The 23946-nt window shown below is 42.9% G+C and overlaps 1 protein-coding gene across 1 annotated transcript; it reads right to left on the bottom strand.

Moving 5' to 3' along the window:
* Positions 1-735: 735 nt before the first annotated feature.
* On the bottom strand, positions 736-22899 carry epb41l4b (erythrocyte membrane protein band 4.1 like 4B). The gene is made up of 23 exons (XM_078252984.1): positions 22039-22899; positions 19780-19884; positions 19651-19693; positions 18977-19055; positions 18645-18689; positions 17713-17765; positions 16958-17078; positions 16161-16248; positions 15935-16023; positions 13761-13830; positions 13473-13642; positions 12473-12582; positions 11799-11832; positions 11445-11478; positions 11111-11214; positions 8789-8928; positions 7368-7489; positions 7166-7279; positions 7016-7071; positions 6769-6921; positions 6563-6683; positions 5881-6014; positions 736-2133 (listed from the first exon to the last, which is right to left on the bottom strand). Exons 1-23 carry the CDS (start codon positions 22309-22311, stop codon positions 2070-2072), a joined length of 2322 nt encoding a protein of 773 aa, XP_078109110.1. The 5' UTR covers positions 22312-22899; the 3' UTR covers positions 736-2069.
* Between the last annotated feature and the right edge of the window lie 1047 nt (positions 22900-23946).

The following is a 23946-nucleotide window of genomic DNA, read 5'->3' as shown; positions in this document are numbered from 1 at the left end:
GATGATGTGAAAATATTAGTTCTGAAGCCCCTCAGCAGCCCCATAGCTGCCACCTGAGTTCCGCTCAATTATTCACTGCCAGTGTTAATAAATGTTAATTTACTGGCTCTTGGTTTAAGAGGCAGCTTGTATGCTCTATAAACAGGCTGCACCATATGTTATGTTTACCATAATTCTGGCAATTGCTTATTTCACTCCTAATTGGCAATTAGGGCTATGTAAAAAAATGTTGTTCCATTAACATTTTGAAATTAGAGTTGAGTGGAAAAATTAGAGAGGAGGATGTTTCAGATCAAAGTAAATACAGAAGTAATATCCCGGGGGATGGTCAAACATTACATAAAGCAGGATATGATTGGCTACTCTTTAAAAGTCTTGTTTATTGGTTCACCCACATAATTGTGTCCAGGTCCACAATAACTCTGGCAGATACATGTGCGGCACTTTCCTCAATTCATACCAGAGCTTCTGCGCTGCACCTTGCCTTGAAGATTATCTAACTGAGGTTCTCTGAGGGACAGAACAGAGGTAAAAATACAGGCTGACTCACTGTATTGTACTCGATAGGTGTGTAGAGGCAGATAAAGGAGTAATATCTTTTATAACAACATTCCGTCACAGGGTGGGTGAGGCCTGCATACACTCTTACCACACAGGCACGCAGGGTGAGGCTGATCCACATTCCCATGTCAGTGCAGAGACCAAAGATGCTGCTACAGAGTTGTCAAACTGATGATGTGGCCTTTATTAAGATCCAACCATGGGCAGGAATAACACAATCACATACAATACAGCAGCAGATAATCAGTTGCCTCAGATGTGGTTGTGATAAAACAAGGGCTGAAATCAAGTTATAAGCAGGGTTATGCTACAATAGATAATGACTTCTGAGATCTGTTTTGCATTTTGACCTGTGAGGAAAACTGCAATGTAAAAAAATAGCAAAGTGATCCACGATCTGTTCCTCATGACAACCTGTAACAAAGGATCAATTTGTCTCCTTCTAGTGGGTAGACTAAGACTGCAGCTACACAGTCTCGCAGTACAATCCAGTCTTAACATCTTCTCTGTGCAGAGTTTCTTAAAACTCAAATGCAGCAAATGTTTTGGCATCTCAAAAATGGATGTATATATATACATATATTTACAATTGCCTGCTCTGTTACCAGCATATTAATTACAATGTCTGTTCACATTTTGAAAAAACTGACTTGAAAGTGAATTGACATGTAGATATCAACGCTTCAACAGTCGCTGTCTGAAATTCAGTTTAGGCATCAACAAGGAGGGACACAGTGTTTATGTGTTGATGACATGACAGGTAAACATAACCCCAAAGCAAATCAGATAAATATTTCATCATGTAACATTTATCATGCAGGCAGCACCAGTCACATCTGTAGCTGCTCTGTAATGTTTGTGTGTGTGTGTGTGTGTGTGTGTGTGTGTGTGTGTGTGTGTGTGTGTGTGTGTGTGTGTGTGTGTGTGTGTGTGTGTGTGTGTATGTGTGTGTGTGTGTGTGTGTGTGTGTGTGTGTGTGTAGCAGTAAGATGGAGAAAGTGTGTGACAACACAGTGATCAGAGCCAGAGGGTTGCCATGGCAGTCTTCTGACCAAGACATTGCTCGATTCTTCAGAGGACTCAACATTGCTAAGTATGTTGTAGCTATAGTAACGGCACTTTCATTTATGGAGGATTTGTATCGATCAGTCAACATGATGTATACTGAAACCTGCTGTTGACATCAGGTTTAACATCCTCTATAACGCTCATGTCACAATGCATGTTGTGTTGTATAGAGGAGAAGCTGCATTGTGTCTTAATGTGTCTTAGTGTGTGTGTGTGTGTGTGTGTGTGTGTGTGTGTGTGTGTGTGTGTTTTACAGTTTCAGTTTGAATATAAAGAACCGTCCTCCTAAAATAACAATTAAGCAAATATAACAATTTCCTTTATGCAAATATATATTTATAACTGCTGAATGTAGTAATGCAAATATACAAATGTTGATTGCAGCCAATGACTTTGGGTCCTCTGTTCCCACTTTGTCACAGGGGTCAAGGGTCAAGGTCTCAGAGCTCTGTCATCAGGAGGGCTCTTAGTATCTTCTCTCTGTCCAACCTCATTTCCTCTCCGCTACAAACACAGAAAGATATAAACCTCATGTTGTAAGAAGTTAAATTTTTTTTTTAAGTTTTTCATTTCATTTTTCCTTTATGTAACCAGATAAAAGTCTCATTGAGATTAAAATCCCTTTTTTTTCATGTGGCCGGGTTAGCTCAGTTGGTAGAGCAGGCGCACATTTATAGAGAATTACTCCTCGATGCAGCGGCCGCGGGTTTGACTCCGACCTGTGGCCCGTCTTCTCCGGGAACCATCACCTTATCGTGGTGGAGAGGTTTGTGTGTCCCTATGAACCTGAGGGCTGTGTTGTCTGGAGCTTTGTGCTCCTGGTAGGGTCTCCCAAGGCAAAGTGGTCTCAGGTGAGGGGCCAGACAAAGAATGGTTCAAAAATCCTATGAAAAATCGAGGAAGGGATGAAGTGACCCTGCCCGGAGGAAGCCCGGGGCCCCCGTCTGGAGCCAGGCCCAGATGGAGGGCTCGTCAGTGAGCGTCTGGTGGCCGGGTTTGCCACGGAGCCCGGTCGGGCACAGCCCGAAAAAGCTACGTGGCGGACATCCCTCCATCCCATGGGCCCACCACCTGTGGGAGGAACCGCTGGGAGTCGGGTGCGCTGCCACATGGGTGGCAGTGAAGGTCAGGGGCCTCGACGGACCAGACCCGGGCAGCAGAGGCTGGCTCTGGGGGACGTGGAATGTCACCTCTCTGTGGGGGAAGGAGCCGGAACTTGTGCGGGAGGTGGAGCGCTACCGGTTAGATCTGGTGGGGCTTACTCTACGCACAGTCTTGGTTCTGGAACCATACTCCTGGATAGGGGTTGGACTCTTTTCTTCTCCGGAGTTGCCCAGGGTGTGAGGCGCTCGGGCGGGTGTGGGGATACTCACAAGCACCCCGGCTGAGCGCCGCTACGTTGGAGTTTAACCCGGTGGACGAGAGGGTCGCCTCCCTACGCCTCGCGGGTTGTGGGGGGAAAAAACTCCTGACTGTTGTTTGTGCATATGCACCAAACAAGAGTTCAGAGTATTCGGCCTTCTTGGAGGCCTTGAGTGGAGTCCTGCATGGGGCTCCAGTCAGGGACTCCATAGTTCTGCTGGGGGGACTTCAACGCGCACGTGGGTAATGATGGAGACACATGGAGAGGCGTGATTGGGAGGAACGGCCTCCCTGATCTAAACCAGAGTGGTTGTTTGTTGTTGACTTCTGTGCTAGTCATGGGATTGTCTATAACGAACACCATGTTCGAACATAGGATGCTCATAAGTGTACTTGGTACCAGAGCACCCTAGGCCAAAGGTCAATGATCGATTTTATAATCGTTTCATCTGATCTGAGGCCATATGTTTTGGACACTCGGGTGAAGAGAGGGGCGGAGCTGTCAACCGATCACCATCTGGTGGTGAGTTGGGTCAGGGGTGGGGAAGACTCTGGACAGACCTGGTAAGCCCAAACGGGTAGTGCGGGTAAATTGGGAACGTCTGGAGGAGGCCCCTGTCCGACAGACTTTCAACTCACACCTCCGCGGAGCTTTTCGTGCATCCCTGTGGAGGCTGGGGGCATTGAACCCGAGTGGACAATGTTCAAAGTTTCCATTGCTGAAGCTGCGGTGAGGAGCTGTGGTCTTAGGGTCTTGGGTGCCTGAAGGGGCGGTAACCCACGAACACCGTGGTGGACACCGGTGGTCAGGGAAGCCGTCCGACTGAAGAAGGAGTCTTTCCAGGATATGTTATCCCAGACGACTCCGGGAGGCAGTTGCAAGGTACCGAAGGGCCTCGAAGGGCTGCAGCCTCTGCCGTGAAAGAGGCAAAGCAGCGTGTGTGGGAGAAGTTCGGAGAAGACATGGAGAAGGACTTTCGGTTGGCACCAAGGTACTTCTGGAAAACCGTTCGCCATCTCAGGAGGGGGGACGGGGAACCATCCAAGCTGTGTACAGTAAGGATGGGACGCTGTTGACCTCAACTGAGGAGGTAATAGGGCGGTGGAAGGAGCACTTTGAGGAACTCCTAAATCCGACTAATACGCCCTCTATGGTAGAGGCAGAGCTGGAGGATGAGGGGGGATTGGCATCAATTTCCCTGGTGGAGGTTGCTGAGGTAGTTAAACAACTCCACAGTGGCAAAGCCCCAGGAATTGATGAGATCCGTCCAGAAATGCTTAAAGCTCTGGGTGTGGAGGGGTTGTCTTGGTTGACACGCCTCTTCAACATTGCGTGGAAGTCTGGGACGGTGCCTAAGGAGTGGCAGACCGGGGTGGTGGTTCCCCTTTTTAAAAAGGGGGACCAGAGGGTGTGTGCCAATTACAGGGGTATCACACTTCTCAGCCTCCCCGGTAAAGTCTACTCCAAGGTGCTGGAAAGGAGAGAGCTGAGCCAGAAGGCAAAGCTCTCAATCTACCGGTCAGTTTTTGTTCCTACCCTCACCTATGGTCATGAAGGCTGGGTCATGACCGAAAGAACAAGATCCAGGGTACAAGCGGCCGAAATGGGTTTCCTCAGGAGGGTAGCTGGCGTCTCCCTTAGAGATAGGGTGAGAAGCTCAGTTATCCGTGAGGAGCTCGGAGTAGAGCCGCTGCTCTTTTGCGTCGAAAGGAGCCAGTTGAGGTGGTTCGGGCATCTGGTAAGGATGCCCCCTGGGCGCCTCCCTAGGGAGGTGTTCCAGGCACGTCCAGCTGGGAGGAGGCCTCGGGGGAGACCCAGGACTAGGTGGAGGGATAATATCTCTAACCTGGCCTGGGAACGCCTCGGGATCCCCCAGTCGGAGCTGGTTAATGTGGCCCGGGAAAGGGAAGTTTGGGGTCCCCTGCTGGAGCTGCTACCCCCGCGACCCGACCCCGGATAAGCGGATGAAGATGGATGGATGGATGGATGGCCCTTTGCTGCATGTCATTCCACTTCTCTCTTCCCCTTTCATGTCGTTATCTGTCCTGTGGAATTAAAGGCCTAAAATGCCCCAAAAAATAATCCCTTTTTCACAAGAGATATGTATGATATGGCCAAAAGGAAAGCATACAAATATTTTTATGACAATAAAGACGATACAAATAATATTAACAGGGTAAGACAACTCTGCATTACAAAGGCAGAGAGAAGTAACTACAGACATAGTGATGAAGAACCTTACTTGTATGCCTTTTTAGACTGGTTTTTAATCATTGTCACAGACCTTAAATAAAACCTTTAAAAAAACACTTGTATACTGCACTTTATGTTTGGGCAATTTAAAGTGTATAGGGAAAACAATCAAAATGTCCTTGTTTCTTCTCTTAGCTTTCTTGTCCATTTGAACTAATGAGCTAGTTAAATATATATATTTTTTTAAATTAAATACATATAAATATGTGGTTTAAAGCTACTTTAGCCACGTCTAATCACATGAATCCCACTAGAGTCAGAGGCTGCAGAAATGGCCGCTACTGCTACACTGCTAAGCTAGTTGGCTTTTAGCAGGACTTGTTTATCTGCTGTTATCACCCACCCTACATTATTTTCTCTGATTTTGTCTCATTTATGTGATATCACAAATTAATTTATTATTATTATTGATTGTATTATTATTATATATATTCTGGCATTTGTCCTTTATTGAACAGTGACATAGTAGATGGGAGAGAAAATGTATTTTTAGGTTTTGGACATAACATAAGATACTAATATGTCATCTGGGGCTGCGGGGAATCATAACAAGCATCTTTGTAATGTTGTAAAGGAGGAAAGTTTAAGCAAGTACAAACGTGTCCCAGAAAACATGGAGACTTGAGGTGTGTTACCTGTCGTTATGAGCAGCAAGGTAAGGGGCCAGGCGAGGAATGGAGCTATGGTAGTAAGAAGGGGAGAGATGGGGAGAAGGCGAAGGAGAGGGAAAGTACGGACTACCCAGCTCCAGTGCTGGCATATTATCCACCTGGAATACACATCAATGTACGCACGCACGCACGCGCACACACACACACACACACACACACACACACAGAGAGAGACATTCCTGTTTACTTACGTTTGTAATATTTGTATATTTGTAAATAATGCTGGGAGGCTGAATTAACCCCTCCATAAGTGGAGTTAAGTGCATTCAACAAACATGCATTCTTAGTAATAATAATAACAATAATAAAAACTTAATTTGTATAGCGTATATTGTATTTTCAAAACCAGGCCGTAAAATCTTGAAATCAATTCTAAACTTACTGGTAACCAGTGAAGGACAGCAAGGATTGGTGTGATGTGGTCACTCCTCTTAGTGCTAGTTAAAAGCGTGGTGGCAGCATTTTGATTAAGATGCAGTCTATGAATGTTTCTCTTACTAATGTCAGAATGCAGAGCATTGCAATAATCAAGTCTGGAGGAGATAAAAGCATGGATGACCTTCTCTAAATCAGCAGTGTGTGTGTGTGTGTGTGTGTGTGTGTGTGTGTGTGTGTGTGTGTGTGTGTGTGTGTGTGTGTGTGTTACCTGTGGGTATATGGACGGCTGTATCTGTTTGTCCAATGAGCTGGTAGATCCTGACTTTGCTATACTCTGGGAGGAGATGGCTGCAAGTGCTTCTGGGAGATTATCTTCATCTTCATGGTTACTGTACGAGCGATAAATAAAAGTTGATCTGAATACACATACTTTGTGAAAGCTCAAGTGCTAGCTAGGAAGAGATGTGTACTTACAAGCTGAACTGTCTGACCAGTCGTTTTCTGCGGTTGGTGCTTGTGTCGGCTTTGGGCTGCAGTATCTCCGGCGTTGGGTTGCGGTCTGGTCGATGTGGTGTCTTGTCTGCAGTCAGACTGGATGCAGCGGAGTCTTGGGACGAGCTTTGATACCTGAGGACCAGAGTCATCATCATATGGAGTTAGTCTCAAATACACATGTGCAGAAACACATGTAAGCATATAAAGACAGGATGAGGGCACCGGCCTGTCATTGAGGGTCTCAGTTGAGTTCTTCCCTCTAGGCGTTGTCGGAGCTTCCTTCTTCATTGTGGAAGAGAAAAGGACACCACTGTTAGTTACACTGCACAGTACACAAGGCTTAGATGGTTAGGTGGAAGTCTGCTTTGGTACTCACCCTGAAGGCTGCCTCCATCTGGGCCTTGAGGATGTTACACTTAAGTTGATCAGGGAGCATCGCTGGGGAGGCAGGAGGGTGCAGAGACTTTTCAGACAGCTGCTTCTCCTCTCCCTGGCAGAGGAACAGGGAGAGAGGTGAAGAAACTTGAGTTCTAATTGTGAGCAGAATGGGGCAACAGTGTGTGGGAAATGTGTCTGACCTTGTTGTCCATGTTGATGTGCAGTGAAGGCCAGGGGGGGGAATCACTGTCTGACTCCAGAGCTTTGAGCAGAGACTGAGAGATGTCCAACTCATCTGCAGGGCAGTGAGGAGCTCGGCGTTCTAATGCACACAAAGTTTAATTAAAAACACACTATGGGCTACATGTGTTTTTGTATAGACGTGCTATTTTATGGACACCTTTGGTTCTTTAGCATTAACAGGCTTGTTTGGTTGTTTATGGAATACTTTTTATATATATAAGTAACTATACTGATTTACATCCACAGTGGCTCATTTTTATAGACACTTTTGTACATAAACAGAACAAATCCAAATTGTAAAGAAAGAAAGAAAACACAAACACAAGAAAATGTTTTTAAAAGGGGAAGTTCACCCAAATCACAATTTCTTTTTTCCATTGAACCCTATTGGTATCAAGCCAGATCCGCCACATCAGTACAACGGTGGTGAATGACAATAGGTTTGTGGTGCTCAAAGCGTCAAACAAAACAAGCTTTGAAAAACTCAACAGCAACATTTTTATTCAGAAACATTTTCATTATTATTCTGGATAATAAACAGAGCTTTTTTACATCGAGTCTTAAAACTGACATTATTTCTGGAACGAAACATTAAATTACGTTAATCTCCAATGTCGTGGTGACGTCCAAGCAGTGAATATTTCAAAACCAAAACTATTTGCATGGCTAGATACTGCTGTGGTTAAAGGATAGGTTCACAATTTTTAATAATGTCTTAAAATGACAGTCAGCTGCCCATATGAACAATGAAAGCGTTTTTGTAATCATTCATCTTCAATTCATAAGAGATCCCTTCTTAATGCACCTGCATGGGGTGGCAGTAGCTCAGTCTGTAGGGAGTTGGGTTGAGAACCGGAGGGTCGCAGTTCAAGTACCCGTATGGACCAAAGTACAGAGTGTGGATTGGTAGCTGGAGAGATGCCAATTCACCTCCTGCCAAAGTGCTCTTGAGCATGCTGGACCAGCACTGGCAGCCCACTCACTCCGACATCTCTCTCATTTGTGCATGAATGTGTATTTCAGGCCCGTGTGTAGTGATTTCTAACAGAGTGTAAATTGTAATTTCCCTACTGAGGATCAATAAAAAGTATAAATTACTGTGCAAAAATGTATTCCAATGTTTATCTGAAGCTAATTAAGAGGCTTTAGCAGTCTGATTTATACAAAGCAAATGGGTATCTTCCAAAGTTACAGCCTTTTAAGTACCAAATCTATCCTCAAGGGGGAAAGTATGGTTTGTGCGATTCGGATGAGCTGACTCTAAATAAAAAACACAGGATGCGGACCAACATACAGCGATGAGCATGAAAAGAGCATCAGTGTACAGTCTAGACATATCACAGATTGGACAGCTCTCCCTTAGGCTGAGAGTACTCACTGTTCTTGTTGTGTGTGTGGCAGAGCGTGTCCTGGCTGTGTGTGTGGCGACGGTGATGGTGGTGGATCTTGCCAGAATACGAAGTCTCGTTCTCTTCGACGCTGAACTGATGGTCTGAAGCAGGACCACTTAGAGGGAAACTAAAGATGACACGTGCAATCAAAACAATTTTTTTTCTTCATTTCTACAAACTTTTATATTTTAAATAATTCACTATTCTCTTATCTTACGTATAATCATTCCATGACTTAAGGTTTTAAATAATATTCATCAACAAACACCACTATAGATATGGACAAATACAGTATATGACTGGTACAATGCGCTTAAATTATAAAACAATGAAGGACAGACATTTTGGCATTTTTGCAATTATAAACATTTGTTTATTTGAAAAGCAATATGGGAACATCCCTAAAGGCATCACATGATTTGGGTAAATGCTACAGAGTAAAAGTCAACACACTATAACTGCAAAACATTTGCCACATTTTAAACGGTTGATTCGGCAAATCCATAACCTGCTGTAACAATGTAAAGTTTATTCAAAAACATCTCTTTGAAAGCACAACACTACATCAATGCTTCTGTTTCACACTGACCTATAACTAACTATACATTCAAGCAGCTTAATCCCTAAACCAGCATACAGTATGTGCTTAACTCGACCCTGCCACAAATGACCTCATTCACTTTCTCTCACTCAAATTAAAGTGATTTGGATAAATTAGCGGTCATAAGATTGCTAAGGCATAAGGATAAATGCAATCTTCAAGGCAAAGTTATGATCTTGCAGTTAACATATTGACGGATTTAAACACCAACCATGACTACATGAAAATGTCCACAAATCAAGGCACAAAGCTATTAAACCTAGTCCTATCTTTATTTTATTTGTGTTCTCGTGATGTATATTGTTGTCTGTTTATGAATGGGTAGAGGAAAGTGTTGTGCTTGAGGAATATAAGAACAATGTTGATGAGACATTCTGAGCCTTAGTAATGTTAAAAAAAGATATATATTTACGAATAGTGCAACGTGACAAAAGTTAGTATCAATGGCTTTTGTCACTTTCATTGTTAATATTTCTCTGACTATGGAAGGATAATCATGCTGTAATTTTTGGAACAGTTCCCATAATTATGGGGGGTGGGGGAGTTGTAAACAGAAGGTATAATGTTACCATTGAGTCAGTAAGTTATCTACAATTTGTTAACATTTTGACAAACTGGCACCATTTAATGTATACTGAATTAGCTATCAGCAGTTCCTGTTTGCGATGTACCCATGGCTATACATACATCATTGTATTACTTTGACACTGAAGAAAACTTAAAAACGTGATGATTCTCAGGCAATTTCTTAAGTTATAAGGTGCATCTTTTTTCTAGGATTTCTAGGTGGATTTATGGATGTTTTGCTGAGATACGGATATCATTAGAAAGTGTAACTCACACTGAATCTAATCATATCTCATATATCATATCGTCTGTTTGTTCAGATTTGACTGAGTTATGATTTTTTACCCATATTGTAGCAATCTTTTACAAAGGGTGATCAGTTTTTTGCCTTCATCAGCTGTGTGTCACAGCCACTGCTGTTGATGCAACTGTTAACTGTGTGGTAAGCAGGCCAAACTAAAATAACTAACTTTCTGTTGTTTCAGAACACCTGTCCCTTTCACCTTAAGTCTCTCCCTCTGAACATTTTTGGGATTTTTAATGAAACACATGAGGGGTTGTGATTAATGGATGATGACAGAGGTGATGAGGAGAATGGAGACAACTTTTTTCCATTGAGTCTATCAATCGAGCTTCTCTCTGGGACACCAGTCTGTGTAATTCTCAGTGTTAAGAGTCTGTGTTGGAAACAGATTCCCAGTTCAAACCGAGGTCAAAGTGCGGTCATGACCTTATCCCTGTAAACCACACTGATGAATCCTGGGAAGGTGCCGCTGGTTCGCTCAGGGATGGGAGGATGACTGAACATGGGACTCGCAGACTCGACAGAAGGCCTGAACATGACGGAGATGGAGGATCACACGCACGCACGCATGCGCGCGCACACACACACACACACACACACACACACACACACACAAGGAGGTCGACAAGACAAACGCAGACGTGAGGTTTATGAGTAACATGAAGTGTGATGAAAAACAGATAATGTGGAACGTGAGATGAGTGGCTTTGTGTAAAAAATGGAAACTTGCCCTCTTGTCAATTTCTGATTAAGACTGACTCGCATCATCAACAACAACATCCTCAAGTATCTTTAAAGCCAGCTGCTCTCTGTGTCCTCTGTGGTTGGTTGTCTTACCTGTGTGATGGTGTGTGTCCGGAAGGCTGCAGGTAAACTGGAGGCGTGAGAGCCGGGTGGGGCGGGTGCCAGGGCTCGTGGCCAATAGGAATGTTGTGCTGGTACTAGAGAGGAGAAGGATTGAAGAATTAAAAAGATCGGATTGAAATTAAATGTTGTCACTAGAGCGAAGCCAGATCAGTGACTGCTGCCTGTGTGTGTCTGTGTGTGTGTGTGTGTGTGTGTGTGTGTGTGTGTGTGTGTGTGTGTGTGTGTGTGTGTGTGTGTGTGTGTGTGTGTGTGTGTGTGTGTGAGTGTGTGTGTGTGTGAGAGTAGGTTATCTGAGGTCACTCACTGGATGTAGGCTAGGATCAGGGCTGGCGTGAGAGCTGGAAAATAAAGACAATAATCACTGATAGAACATTAACAGACCAACTGAATAATTTAATTAATTTCTTTGTGTGTTTGTTTCAGTGTTTTGAACAAGCATAGTATCCTCAAAAGGTGTGGAAAAACCTACAAAGTGACCATTTTACTTTCTTTTACAAAGGGCCATTTATAGTGTTGGTGTTAAGATTATCCAGGCCGTTATGTGGATTAAGGTCAAGGTTAGAGGATAAGGAATGAATTTAATAAATGTTACAAGTACAGTAATATGACTGTGCATGTGTGTATCATGTAGATTTGTGGGTGTTTCTGTGTATTTTACCTGATATGTGATGGCTTGGCTGGGGAAATGGCAGCTGACAGAGAGAGACATGATGTAAATTAGAGAAGAAACGTATAGAGCAGCAGGAAATATGACTGCTTGTCACTTAATCTTTTTTTTTATCTGAACTTTTATCTAACATGAGTCTGTTTTTCAGTCCAGACTCTTTGAATACATGTTGTTACCTTGATGCTCAGCTGTTACCAACACTTACATATTAATTTGTTTTTGTATTGCAAGGCTGAATGAATACTCCAAATCCAATACACAAAAGGTGTGTGGTAGTAAATACAGTTTGCAGTCTGCAGCTGATCATTAATGTATGATAGATTAGAGGCTTGTGAAGCTACTGTCGCTCACAGAAGATGGGAAGTATGGAGGAGTGCTGCAGGTGTTTTTGACAAAGAAGAAAGGAGACACTTAATTGTAACAACCTGGCTTAAGAATAAGGAGCATCGAGCTGTTTTAAGTTTACCTGTTGAATTAGTATTTCATTTTAGACATTTTTAGAATAAGGCCTTTGGAAGGCTGACAGTGTTACAGGCTGCAGATTTTCCTTTTCTCTGAAATACAATGAATTAAAACAGTATGTAACCTTTATGATAACACGTGCAGGCACGTACAGGACTAAACAGGTGCTGTTAGTCTTCAACGTTTGTGCTGATAAGACTCACCTTTGCCCAGTGACTGTGTGCGGGAGGGGTATCTCTTGCTCGGCCTTCTCTCAAATGTGCTAGCTCTCCTCAGTCTGCCTCCATGAGTGGCCTGATACTCTGTCTTACCACTGAGACAAACACATAGTAGAAAAGTTGTTGCTATACAGTGACCACACTGCAGCCCGACTTCAGTTTATTTGTTTAGAATTCGTTAATTCTTACTTTAAGGATAAAAAAAACATTGTTATTTTACCACTATCAAGAAAACTGCTACTAAAAGTGTTTAATAGGCATCACATTTAAGCTATTCCTAAGTTTGAGAGGTTTAATTAAGAAAGCTGAGGTGAAGTAAAACTATATAAAATGTATCAAAATAAAAACTAAAGTAGGATATTAACACAAAACCAGCATTGGATTAATTCATTTGAAGGAATTCACATGATTTTTGCATAATATGTTTTAGTTTAATCGACTTGACATTTCTTACTCCTTTGCTCTTAAAATGTTCCTAATTTCACTCAATTGCTCATTCATTACTATCATGAAAACTACCCATAAACTGGCTAATAACAAAAAGCTCCAGGTAAGTTATTACACGGAGCACTGTACACTGTACAGGTGTTCCTGTTTTACTTCCACCACCTGTAACTTGAGTTTTTAATTCATTGACTCCAATATAAAACATACTTCACAATGTTTTGATCAGTTGCTCCAACAAATGACAGGAAGTAGCCTTCAAGTGTGAGATTAGCTTGACCATCTCTGATAATATTCAGAAGAAAACAAACAATATGAAGGGAATATCTCAGTTGCCATAGGAACAGGTCCATGTAACCATAGATACACTGTAACCATAAATACAAAGGCTCTGTTTTATGTGACAGACTATTTCATTCCCTTTTTTGCTGGCCCCCACAACCGGGTTTGTACTTATATTATCTTTCTTCGGTGCAGTTTCAGCAGTCAATAATACACTTCATGAGAATGAAGAGAGGTGTGAGACGTCTCTGAGCTCTACCTGAATCTGAAGCGCGACCCGAGTCGTGTGAAGTCGCTGCGGCTGGCCTTGCCCGTGGTTGGTTGGCGTAGCCGGAAGAAGGCGTGGCTCTCCACGGCGCACTTCCACAGGTGTTTACATGTCTTGGAGCAGTCCAGCTGGAACATAAACGTGTGCTCCTGCTCCCGACCCTGCACAGTCAGAAAACAAACAAATACGGTTAGCCGCCGTGTGTGTGTGTGTATGTGTGTGTGTGTGTGTCTATGCTTGTTTGCATGCAGGGTGTGTGTTTGTGACCAGGATACAAACCTGATCGTCATCCTCCACCACGACCAACGTGAGTCGACTCTTTTTAAAGTCCAGCCGAGTGATTTTGGGCCTGAGTAACACACCAAGACACACATACAGACAACAAAACCAAAGACTCTAGATTAGTAGCTTAGGTCTGAGTGTTATTTAAGCAGGTTGAGATGATTAGAGCAGTGGTTCCCAAACATTTTGAACCCCCCCACCCACCATGTCCACCTTCAACAGGTCTTCAAATACACCAATATTAAGTAAATTTATACACAGTAGAAGAAGAAGAAAATATATGGCTATGTTGATGTGCGGACTTACAGATAAATATTGAACTTATTGATTTAAACAATAAATACTACTGCATTGTACCTGAAAGTCAGGAGCCAGAAAGTATGATGCATTACTGTGACAGTATTTTCAAATGCTTTAATAAAAAGATTCTGATGTTTACTGCTCACCAAAATTGTAAATATGGCGTTTGAAACACGATATACAGTGGGGAGAACAAGTATTTGATACACTGCCGATTTTGCAGGTTTTCCTACTTACAAAGCATGTAGAAGTCTGTAATTTTTATCATAGGTACACTTCAACTGTGAGAGACGGAATCTAAAACAAAAATCCAGAAAATCACATTGTATGATTTTTAAATAATTAATTTGCATTTATTTTGATCACCTACCAACCAGTAAGAATTCTGGCTCTCACAGACCTGTTAGGTTTTCTTTAAGAAGCCCTTCTGTTCTCCACTCATTACCTGTATTAACTGCACCTGTTTGAACTCGTTACCTGTATAAAAGACACCTGTCCACACACTCAATCAAACAGACTCCAACCTCTCCACAATGGCCAAGACCAGAGAGCTGTGTAAGGACATCAGGGATAAAATTGTAGACCTGCACAAGGCTGGAATGGGCTACAGAACAATAGGCAAGCAGCTTGATGAGAAGGCAACAACTGGTGCAATTATTAGAAAATGGAAGAAGTTCAAGATGACGGTCAATCTCCCTCGGTCTGGGGCTCCATGCAAGATCTCACCTCGTGGGGCATCAATGATCATGAGGAAGGTGAGGGATCAGCCCAGAACTACACCGCAGGACTTGGTCAATGACCTGAAAAGAGCTGGGACCACAGTCTCAAAGAAAACCATTAGTAACACACTACGCCGTCATGGATTAAAATCCTGCAGCGCACGCAAGGTCCCCCTGCTCAAGCCAGCGCATGTCCAGGCCCGTCTGAAGTTTGCCAATGACCATCTGGATGATCCAGAGAAGGAATGGGAGAAGTTCATGTGGTCTGATGAGACAAAAATAGAGCTTTTTGGTCTAAACTCCACTCGCCGTGTTTGGAGGAAGAAGAAGGATGACTACAACCCCAAGAACACCATCCCAACCGTGAAGCATGGAGGTGGAAACATCATTCTTTGGGGATGCTTTTCTGCAAAGGGGACAGGACGACTACACCGTATTGAGGGGAGGATGGATGGGGTTATGTATCGCAAGATCTTGGCCAACAACCTCCTTCCCTCAGTAAGAGCATTGAAGATGGGTCGTGGCTGGGTCTTCCAGCATGACAACGACCCGAAACACACAGCCAGGGCAACTAAGGAGTGGCTCCGTAAGAAGCATCTCAAGGTCCTTGAGTGGCCTAGCCAGTCTCCAGACCTGAACCCAATAGAAAATCTTTGGAGGGAGCTGAAAGTCCGTATTGCCCAGTGACAGCCCCGAAACCTGAAGGATCTGGAGAAGGTCTGTATGGAGGAGTGGGCCAAAATCCCTGCTGCAGTGTGTGCAAACCTGGTCAAGAACTACAGGAAACATATGATCTCTGTAATTGCAAACAAAGGTTTCTGTACCAAATATTAAGTTCTGCTTTTCTGATGTATCAAATACTTATGTCATGCAATAAAATGCAAATTAATTACTTAAAAATCATACAATGTGATTTTCTGGATTTTTGTTTTAGATTCCGTCTCTCACAGTTGAAGAGTACCTATGATAAAAATTACAGACTTCTACATGCTTTGTAAGTGGGAAAACCTGCAAAATCGGCAGTGTATCAAATACTTGTTCTCCCCACTGTAAAACGACATTGAAATAAAATGTACAAAAAATAAATATTTTTGAAAGTGGACAAAATACTGTTATCGTCCTTAAGTCACATCTCTAGAGATGTTTACTTACCAAAAGAAGAGGCCGATTTTGTTGGGGCCTTCAAATACTAAAATGCCAGTCGGAGTGAGACCTAGTGCATATTCTCCTCCATCTCTGCCCTGAAGATGCAAAAAGACACCAAAACACAAGGTGTGTGTGTTTTGGTGTGTGTGTTTCAACAAAACACACACACCTTTAGTTGTCAAGCACACCTGTAATGTAGTGACACTTGTGATAGTAAAATACAGTCACATACCTTGACAAAGTGCATATCTACTCCGTAAAGTTCCAGCCACTTGCATTTGTTGAGAAAAGAAATCTCTGCTTGAGACGGACTCTTTCCCCTGATGATTTGAAACAAGACACCATGTTGAGTTTTCACAGTAAAAATATCACTTTGTCCATCACCTCACACCTGACACTGAAAAAGACATCTATCATTAACACCATTTGCTGCATGATCTCTACTGGTAATTGGTGTTAGCTCTGAGGGAAACACTCAGTGAGTAACCCTCCGGCTGCCTCCCTGACTCAGTCTTGGTGTTGTGTGGAAGAATGACTGTGAACTCAGTGTGGGTTCACCCTTGTGTGGCTCAGTCGGCTCGGTGAAGCACAGCATATTGTGTATGTAATCTAATCTGAGATGGGAGAAATCAGACCGTGGTCTGGGTTAAATACTGGCCAGAATCAATCAAGACCCTCCAGGGATTAATCCCTTAATCCCTCATACAAACCAGTTAGAACGAGGCTGAGGCGCAGGAGGGGAGGACGGAGGGAGAGTGAAATTTAGACGCCCTCATCAGTAGAAACTCTGGCGCTGAAAAGCAGCAGCAAAATGACTTCCTTTCCTGCTCAGTGCTCAGCTTTTTGCCCCAGTTGTTTCATCCAATGAGGAGATAAACCTGCTCAGCTCACTGGACGTCCTCCAATAAGTTGCTTTGACACAGCAACTGTTTGTGGCAACTAGTGCACATGCGTGTGTGGAAATGTTTGCATGTCCTGAATTTTTCACAACAAGTCTGACACTGAATTCATGATAATCTTCAAACTCACCTGAGGTCCAACCACCTGCTGAAGATGTCTGCCTCCATGTCCTCGCTCTGTTTGGGAGTGAAACGAAACTCAGACACCAGCACAGGAGAGTGCTCCAAAGGATCACAGTCTCCCATCTCACCTGGATATGAATGTACACAAACACAGTCCAAGTAAAGACACATAAACCAAGAAATTAGGAAATACAGATGTAGGAGAGAAGCAGCATGCTGCACTCCTACATCTACTTGTTACACTATGTTTTACCATTTACCATTATCCCGCAATTATCACCTGTTCAGCAAAGGTTACATAGTCTCTCTTTAAAGCTGCAAATCCCTGCGTGTTCACGCTGCTCCACAGTATATGACAGAAAACTTTGACTGGGTATTTCATTAATTTTATTTAAAAACACTTAAAACACTTAAACTGTTTCCTTGTATTAAAGGAAACTTTGACATTTGAGATCTGAGGTCAGGCTGCAAAAGGGAAACCTTTTTAATGCAAGGAACCCCCAAATTCATATTGTACTTTTACCAAAGTACTTTTCCATCTTATCTTATTGGTTGTCCTCTGGGTTTGATATTCAGATGACAAGGATCATAAACGCATCACTGAGAAAGAAACCAGTCCCTGCTCACAACTGCTGATAAATTAGACAATAAATAAATAATCACATATGTAAGTGGATTAAATGTTGCACGTTTTTTTTCTTCATATCACAGTGAAATGAATGCTTCCCGATAGGTCAAAACTCAATGTAAAAGTCTACTTACTTTGTAAGCAATATGCCGCCAGCTCTACTGAGACATCATACGGACATTTCAATCTGACCAGAGAAAAGAGACACTGGTGATGAGTTGTTTTTATTGCGAGTGCATTTATAGTGTTCATGTTATCATGTGTTGGTAAGACATAAAAGCCTCTGAATGCCCTACAGAGTGTGTGTGTGTGTGTGTGTGTATGTGTGTGTGTGTGTGTGTGTGTGTGTGTGTGTGTGTGTGTGTGTGTGTGTGTGTGTGTGTCAAGGAGAAGAGGAGCAACAACCCTTTTCCTAAAATAAGCAGCCCTCTGCTGTTCCTGATCTTGAGCTTTATAATAGAGCTCTGGGACTCTGGGGATCTGTGGCCCAGATAGAGTCAGGAGGAGGGAGAGGGGCAACACGCTGTCTGAGTGTGCGTTTGTGCATGCAGGTTTGTGTTTGTTTGTAAGAAAGCAGACTCCACTGTACAGAAGTCCCCCAAACTAATGTAGGTGACCTATGTGTACGAGTGTGTTTATACATATGGAGATTGTTTCTTCTGTTCACAAGACTTTTCATAAATTGTGTTAAACTAATTTGGTTATTTCCTTTTACTCTACTCAGCAGTTCAAGCATATATACCTTCCATCAATACTCCAATATACTCCAATAATGAGGTCAACATTTCCTACAGATACAGAGGCTTATTTGTGGAATTTAAAGTTGCACATTTTTCATCATTCATCAACTTTTAACCCCTTAACATTACAGTATTATTCTTCTGTTTATCCTTACATGATTCCCAAAATGTCAAACTATTCATTTAAATGGAAAAAAAAAACCATGTTATTAAAGATATGCTTGTAATATATAAAATGTTGGTACCTGTATATGTGTATCTGTCTCTGTGTGTATTATACTGTAATTTTTACATTTGTGTGCATTAACAGCGACAAAGAAACTTACTTGCCAGACAGAATATCTTGTCGAAGTTGCAACACGAACAGATACCTGGGGTAAAAAAAAAAAAAAACATAAATCAAAAAAACATAAATCAATTGATGTATCACAGGCTTTTCCTCATCTCTAACACATCATTTGTTTTAACAAGTCTCTGTTTGGCCTTGATTTAAACCTGCCCACAGCAGCAAAGTAATTAGCTGCAAGTCCCCTTTGGACCTCTGCACTGGGCTTCTGAGAAAACCCTGTGTGTTCGTGTGTGTGTGTGTGTGTGTGTGTGTGTGTGTGTGTGTGTGTGTGTGTGTGTGTGTGTGTGTGTGTGTGTGTAAGCGTTTTACCTTGTAAATTCCTCATGCAGGTTATTTGGCTCCGAAGAATAAAATTTCACTCTGAAGAACAGTCTGTATGGAGGCCCATCTAAAAACAATAAAGAGAGAGCAAAGTGTAAAAAAAAAATGGTATGTGTGTGTGTGTGTGTGTATGTGTGTATGTGTGTGTGTGTGTGTGTGTGTGTGTGTGTGTGTGTGTGTGTGTGTAGTAGTAGTAATTAATCTAAATTATTTCTATTGATCTATTGATTTGATTTCTATTCTATCAAATCAAATTTTCTTATGATTCATTTTACCCATTTTTTCTCATCCATCAAAGTCAGACAGGCAAAAAAATTGTATTCAGCCATATTTCTTTGTAAGCTACTGTATTATGTCTTTCCCGTTTCCCTTCAGCATCGATCAGACTTTCTTTTTCTGCTCTTGAACTACAAAAGGGACGGCGAGCAAGTAGGTCAACATCTGTCTAACCTGTACCATTCATCCCTCTTATACAAGCTGGAAAGCAAACAAGGGTATGACTCCTAATGTACATGCTAATCACCATGTCAACATTGGATAATATGCCACCTGCTCCCCATTTACCTGCTTCCACAATGCACATACAGCTCACTGCATATTTTCCTGCACACACAAACAACACAAGTAGGCCTAATTAGAAAAACAGTCTGAGTTGAACTTACCGCGAATCTGTTTCTTTATAAGCTTGGTCATATCCAGCCAGTGCTAGAAGAGAGAAAAGAATAAGAAGGTGAAAATGGGTTCTAACAGCTTGTGGTCTACTGTGAGAGAAGTAAGAGCTTGTTACTCACTGAGACTTGTTCTGTGTCCATGTACTGCAATCCAAAGTAGTCTGTCTCGACCAGATCTATGTGATACATGATCTGGTCAAAAAGTTCCTGGCCTTTGGACTTACTCTACAAAAGAATAACAAAGAGTAAAATATTTTCTGCTGAGCTTCATGTGTGTTTATTCGTATCTCTTTTGCTGTAGTAACCTGATTTTCTTGCCTTAAAACTTGAGTTTCACTATTCACGTGGCTGCTGGATGTCCCAGTAATTTAGGCATGAAAGATCATAACATAACAGGAGCAAAATGACTTAAAGTGGATGTGAAAGTGGCTGTTTGTGTGCGTGCGGGTCAGAGAGAGAAGGACAAGCCCCTGAGGGAAAAGTCCTTATTCAGGCCTTTGTCAATAACACACACAACGAAGAACACAAGTCATTGCACTTAAGCATAACTGGCAACATTTTGTCCCAAACTTCATCTGAACAATTCAAGAGCAGATGTGCCTCACCCTAACCCTAGTCTGACCCATATAATACACAGTGGGTGTGTAGAAAGATGACAGCCATGTACTTTGGATCCTGATAACCAGTCTAAACTTCCTGGTGGGTGTATGAATGTGTGAAGAAATCAGTGGTATTAAGGGATTGTGGACAGAAAAAAATAAATCACACTCTTGCTCATTCTGCAGCATGTAGTTTTAGAGAGGCTGATTGAAATCATAGCCCCTATCACATGGGTGCACATGCAGTGAAAACAATGTCACACACACACACACACACACACACACACACACACACACACACACACACACACACTGGAGTGAACATTTTACTGTTCCTGTTCTACTTTGTGTTTTGTATGCATTCAGCCTGAAGTGACACACTAATAAGCTTCAATGGGCGAGTTTCAGCTCTGTTCAGCTGACATGAATAAACTTGTTCCAACACACCTGTGACTAAGCAGCCAGCTTGACAAGCCCTGTGTCATTTTGTTGATAGAGCTATAACACCTCGGCAGAAGCTGTGGCGTTTTTGTCATTGCTGTAATCTCCCTGTTGGACTGAATTACTCGCTACCCTGATAACCCACCGTCCGAGCATTTCAGAGGTGACGCATGCATGCAGCAGCCTCTGTGACACATGCAACCTTCAAAATGAAAACATCTTATGAGAAACCACTTACGCACGAATGCCCACACACTCGTTCATCATCCCACCTACCCCTCACACACATTCGTAGCACAGAGTCCCCACAGTGGTAAATCAGATCAGGGAGTCGGGGAATAGAGGGAGATGGATGAAGAACAGGGAGAAAAAGGAGGATGAGGAGGCAGTGTGAAAGAGTAAGACGATGAGCAAGGGAGAAGGCCACAGTGGGAGTGTAAAAGAACATTAAGGGGGAGGTGGCACAAGGAGGGGAGTCAGGGGGAGAGCGGAGATTGCTTGAGGAAGATCAGATACAGACACAGACTGAGAGAGAGAGAAGAAGAAAGTGAGAGGAAGATGCTTTAGAAGAGCAGACAGTAGGGGGCAGCTTCAGGTCTATCTTAGTTTTAGATTTCCCAGCAGTCAGAAATGGGGAAGTAGCTAATGTGATGTAATGTAATGTGATGAACTGGCTGATCATAACACCATCTGGAACTGCACCTCTCATTGTACAGGAAGAGGCACACACATATAGGCCACTATGATACTTTAGTACAGGCAGTAACACTTTGGTAACTTATCTGTGCCAAACTTCAAATAGACACATATCTGTGGATTTTAACTTGGGATACAACTGCCAGTGATTTACATTATTGATTACTCTGTTTGTAATTGTTAAGCCCAAAAAATGTCCAAAACAGGGAAAACAAAATAGTCTCAGATTCAGAGATGAGGTCTTCAAGTTGCTCATTTTGAAGCAACTTGAAGTTGCTCATGCAGAAGTGAGTTTTTGACATTTGTGCTTGAAAAGCAGTTAATAAATAATCAGAATTGCTGTTGATTAATTGTTCTGTCAATCCACTAATCATCTAATCGACTAGGCTATTGTTTGAGCCTTAATTTGATATAATAAAATGAAGTTGTAATTATTCAGATCAACCTATAAGTTGCAGTTTTTCCTTATATTTTGAACACACACACACACACACACACACACACACACACACACACACACACACACTGACCTAGGCTACACTTAGTCCTGCGCCATGTAGGCTACTCTGTTTACACACTCTGCCGGCCAGTGTAAACACACGGAGCCGCTGACAGCACACCGGACAGTCTTCAGCGCACTTACAGGCAAATCCACGTTGACATCCGAGCCGTCCAGCAGCAGGACGCGGCAGGTGATAGTGTTCCTCTCAGTCCCGGCCGCCGGGATGTGAACCGACGCTCCCCCGCTGACGACGGCGGGCACGTGTACGACCTGCTGCTGATGGGCCAGGAGCAGGGGGTTCCCGGTCACCCCTCCTGCTCCTCCTCCCCCTTTACCGTCCCGCTCGTCCCTCTCTCTCATCTGGAAGCGGCTCCGGGAGCGGCGGCTAAACGTCCGGCGCAGAAAGCCCATCATCTTCTTGATCCACAATGTGAGGAGGTCCGTGTTGTGTCTGTGGAAACTGTTCCACACAACAGTCGACAAAGCCGGGATCCTGCTTCTGCCGTCGCCTCCTCCTCGTCCTCCCTGGGGCGAGGAGTCACCTAACAGGCACGGAGGAGACTTCAGGGCTGCCGATCAGTCCTCAGGCTGGATGTCGGCAGCAGCGGGGGGACTTCAGCCGCATACTAATGAAACTAACACAGATCGACCACCGAGGCGCCAACCAGTTGATTTTCAGTCATTCGACCCTGTGTGAACGACAGGACTCTCTCACGGAAATACAAGCCGCCCTCCTCCTTCTCCTGTCCTGTCCTCTCCCGTGCACCTGCCTCCTCCTTTGCTCGCTGTTGCGCACCGACCCTAAAATCCCGGAGAAATCCGTCCGACGCTCCGCAGTGGGAGTCACACGGGGCCGGGGAGGGGGGGAGGAAAGTCTTCTCACCTCTAAACCGGAACCGGTGATTGTTGTTGCTTATTCCCACCGGCGAACCGAAACTAGTCTACCTCCCAGGTAAAAGTCAACCAACGAAACTGGACAAACAGTGTGATCTGCGCCTGCGTAAAAACACAGCTCAGAACAAACTTCTGTTCCTCCCTAGTGGTTGACCCATCAGTGCAGGTGAACCAGCGCCACCTGTCTGTCACGGGTCCGCCTGGCGAGGGAATAGCAGGTCATTAGTGGTCCCCAAGGTGGGGTCCAAGGTGCCTCAAGGGTCGTTCAAGGAGTTGCAGGAGGTCCCCAACATAATGAGCATGATTTATGTCCCTCTATTTATCAGGGCCATAACCAGGACTGTAGAAATACTGAGATCATGAAGTCATAACAGAACACCCTCATGATGATTTTTTTTTTATTTGTTTGGATTTTAATTTTATAAATATCTATTCAGATATATTTTCTGTAAAATATTTACCATCATGAATGCTCTCTGCACACTGCCATGACTACAAATCTGGATTAAAGAATATTGAATATTTTTCTTTGGGTTAAAAACAGTCAAATTTAATGTATTGCATCTAGAAATATTGGACTCAGTATTGTGACTTTGTGACATTTTGTTTATTTTGAAATTTAAAGTCAGTACCTGTAAATCGAAAAGAAAAAGAAATAATACAGTATATTCCAAAACAAATAACTTCCCAAATGTCCCATTCCTATACAAACAGAAACATAATGGGGTCAACCAAATTAAGTGGCATTCTAGAAATAAAGAGAATAAGAAACTATAAACAAAAGCATAACTCTCCCATTGGAGACCCTCCTCTACAGTAGAAACTCTCAAAATGCATCTCTTGGACAAAACATCTTACAGTTGTAAGTACAGGTTTTTGTACATCAGTCTGTTGGTTCTGGACATGATTAATATAATGTGAGTGAAATTATATTTTGCATCATTCTCTAACATATTTTAGTGGGTACTTTGGACTAGCATACCAATTCTTAATGGCTGCGAAATATTGTTTGAAAAAGAACAAGATAATAAGGAGTGCAGAAACATAACACTATGAATTATACATCATTAAAGAATATCAGAAACCTGCAGAGACACTGAACTCCTCAAAGCTGGCATTACATTTTGTTAGAGTGTCCTTTTTTTAAAACAATAT

The sequence above is a fragment of the Sander vitreus genome, chromosome 6, assembly GCF_031162955.1.
Source record: "Sander vitreus isolate 19-12246 chromosome 6, sanVit1, whole genome shotgun sequence".
NCBI lineage: Eukaryota > Metazoa > Chordata > Actinopteri > Perciformes > Percidae > Sander > Sander vitreus.
This window is presented reverse-complemented; position numbering and strand designations above follow the sequence as displayed.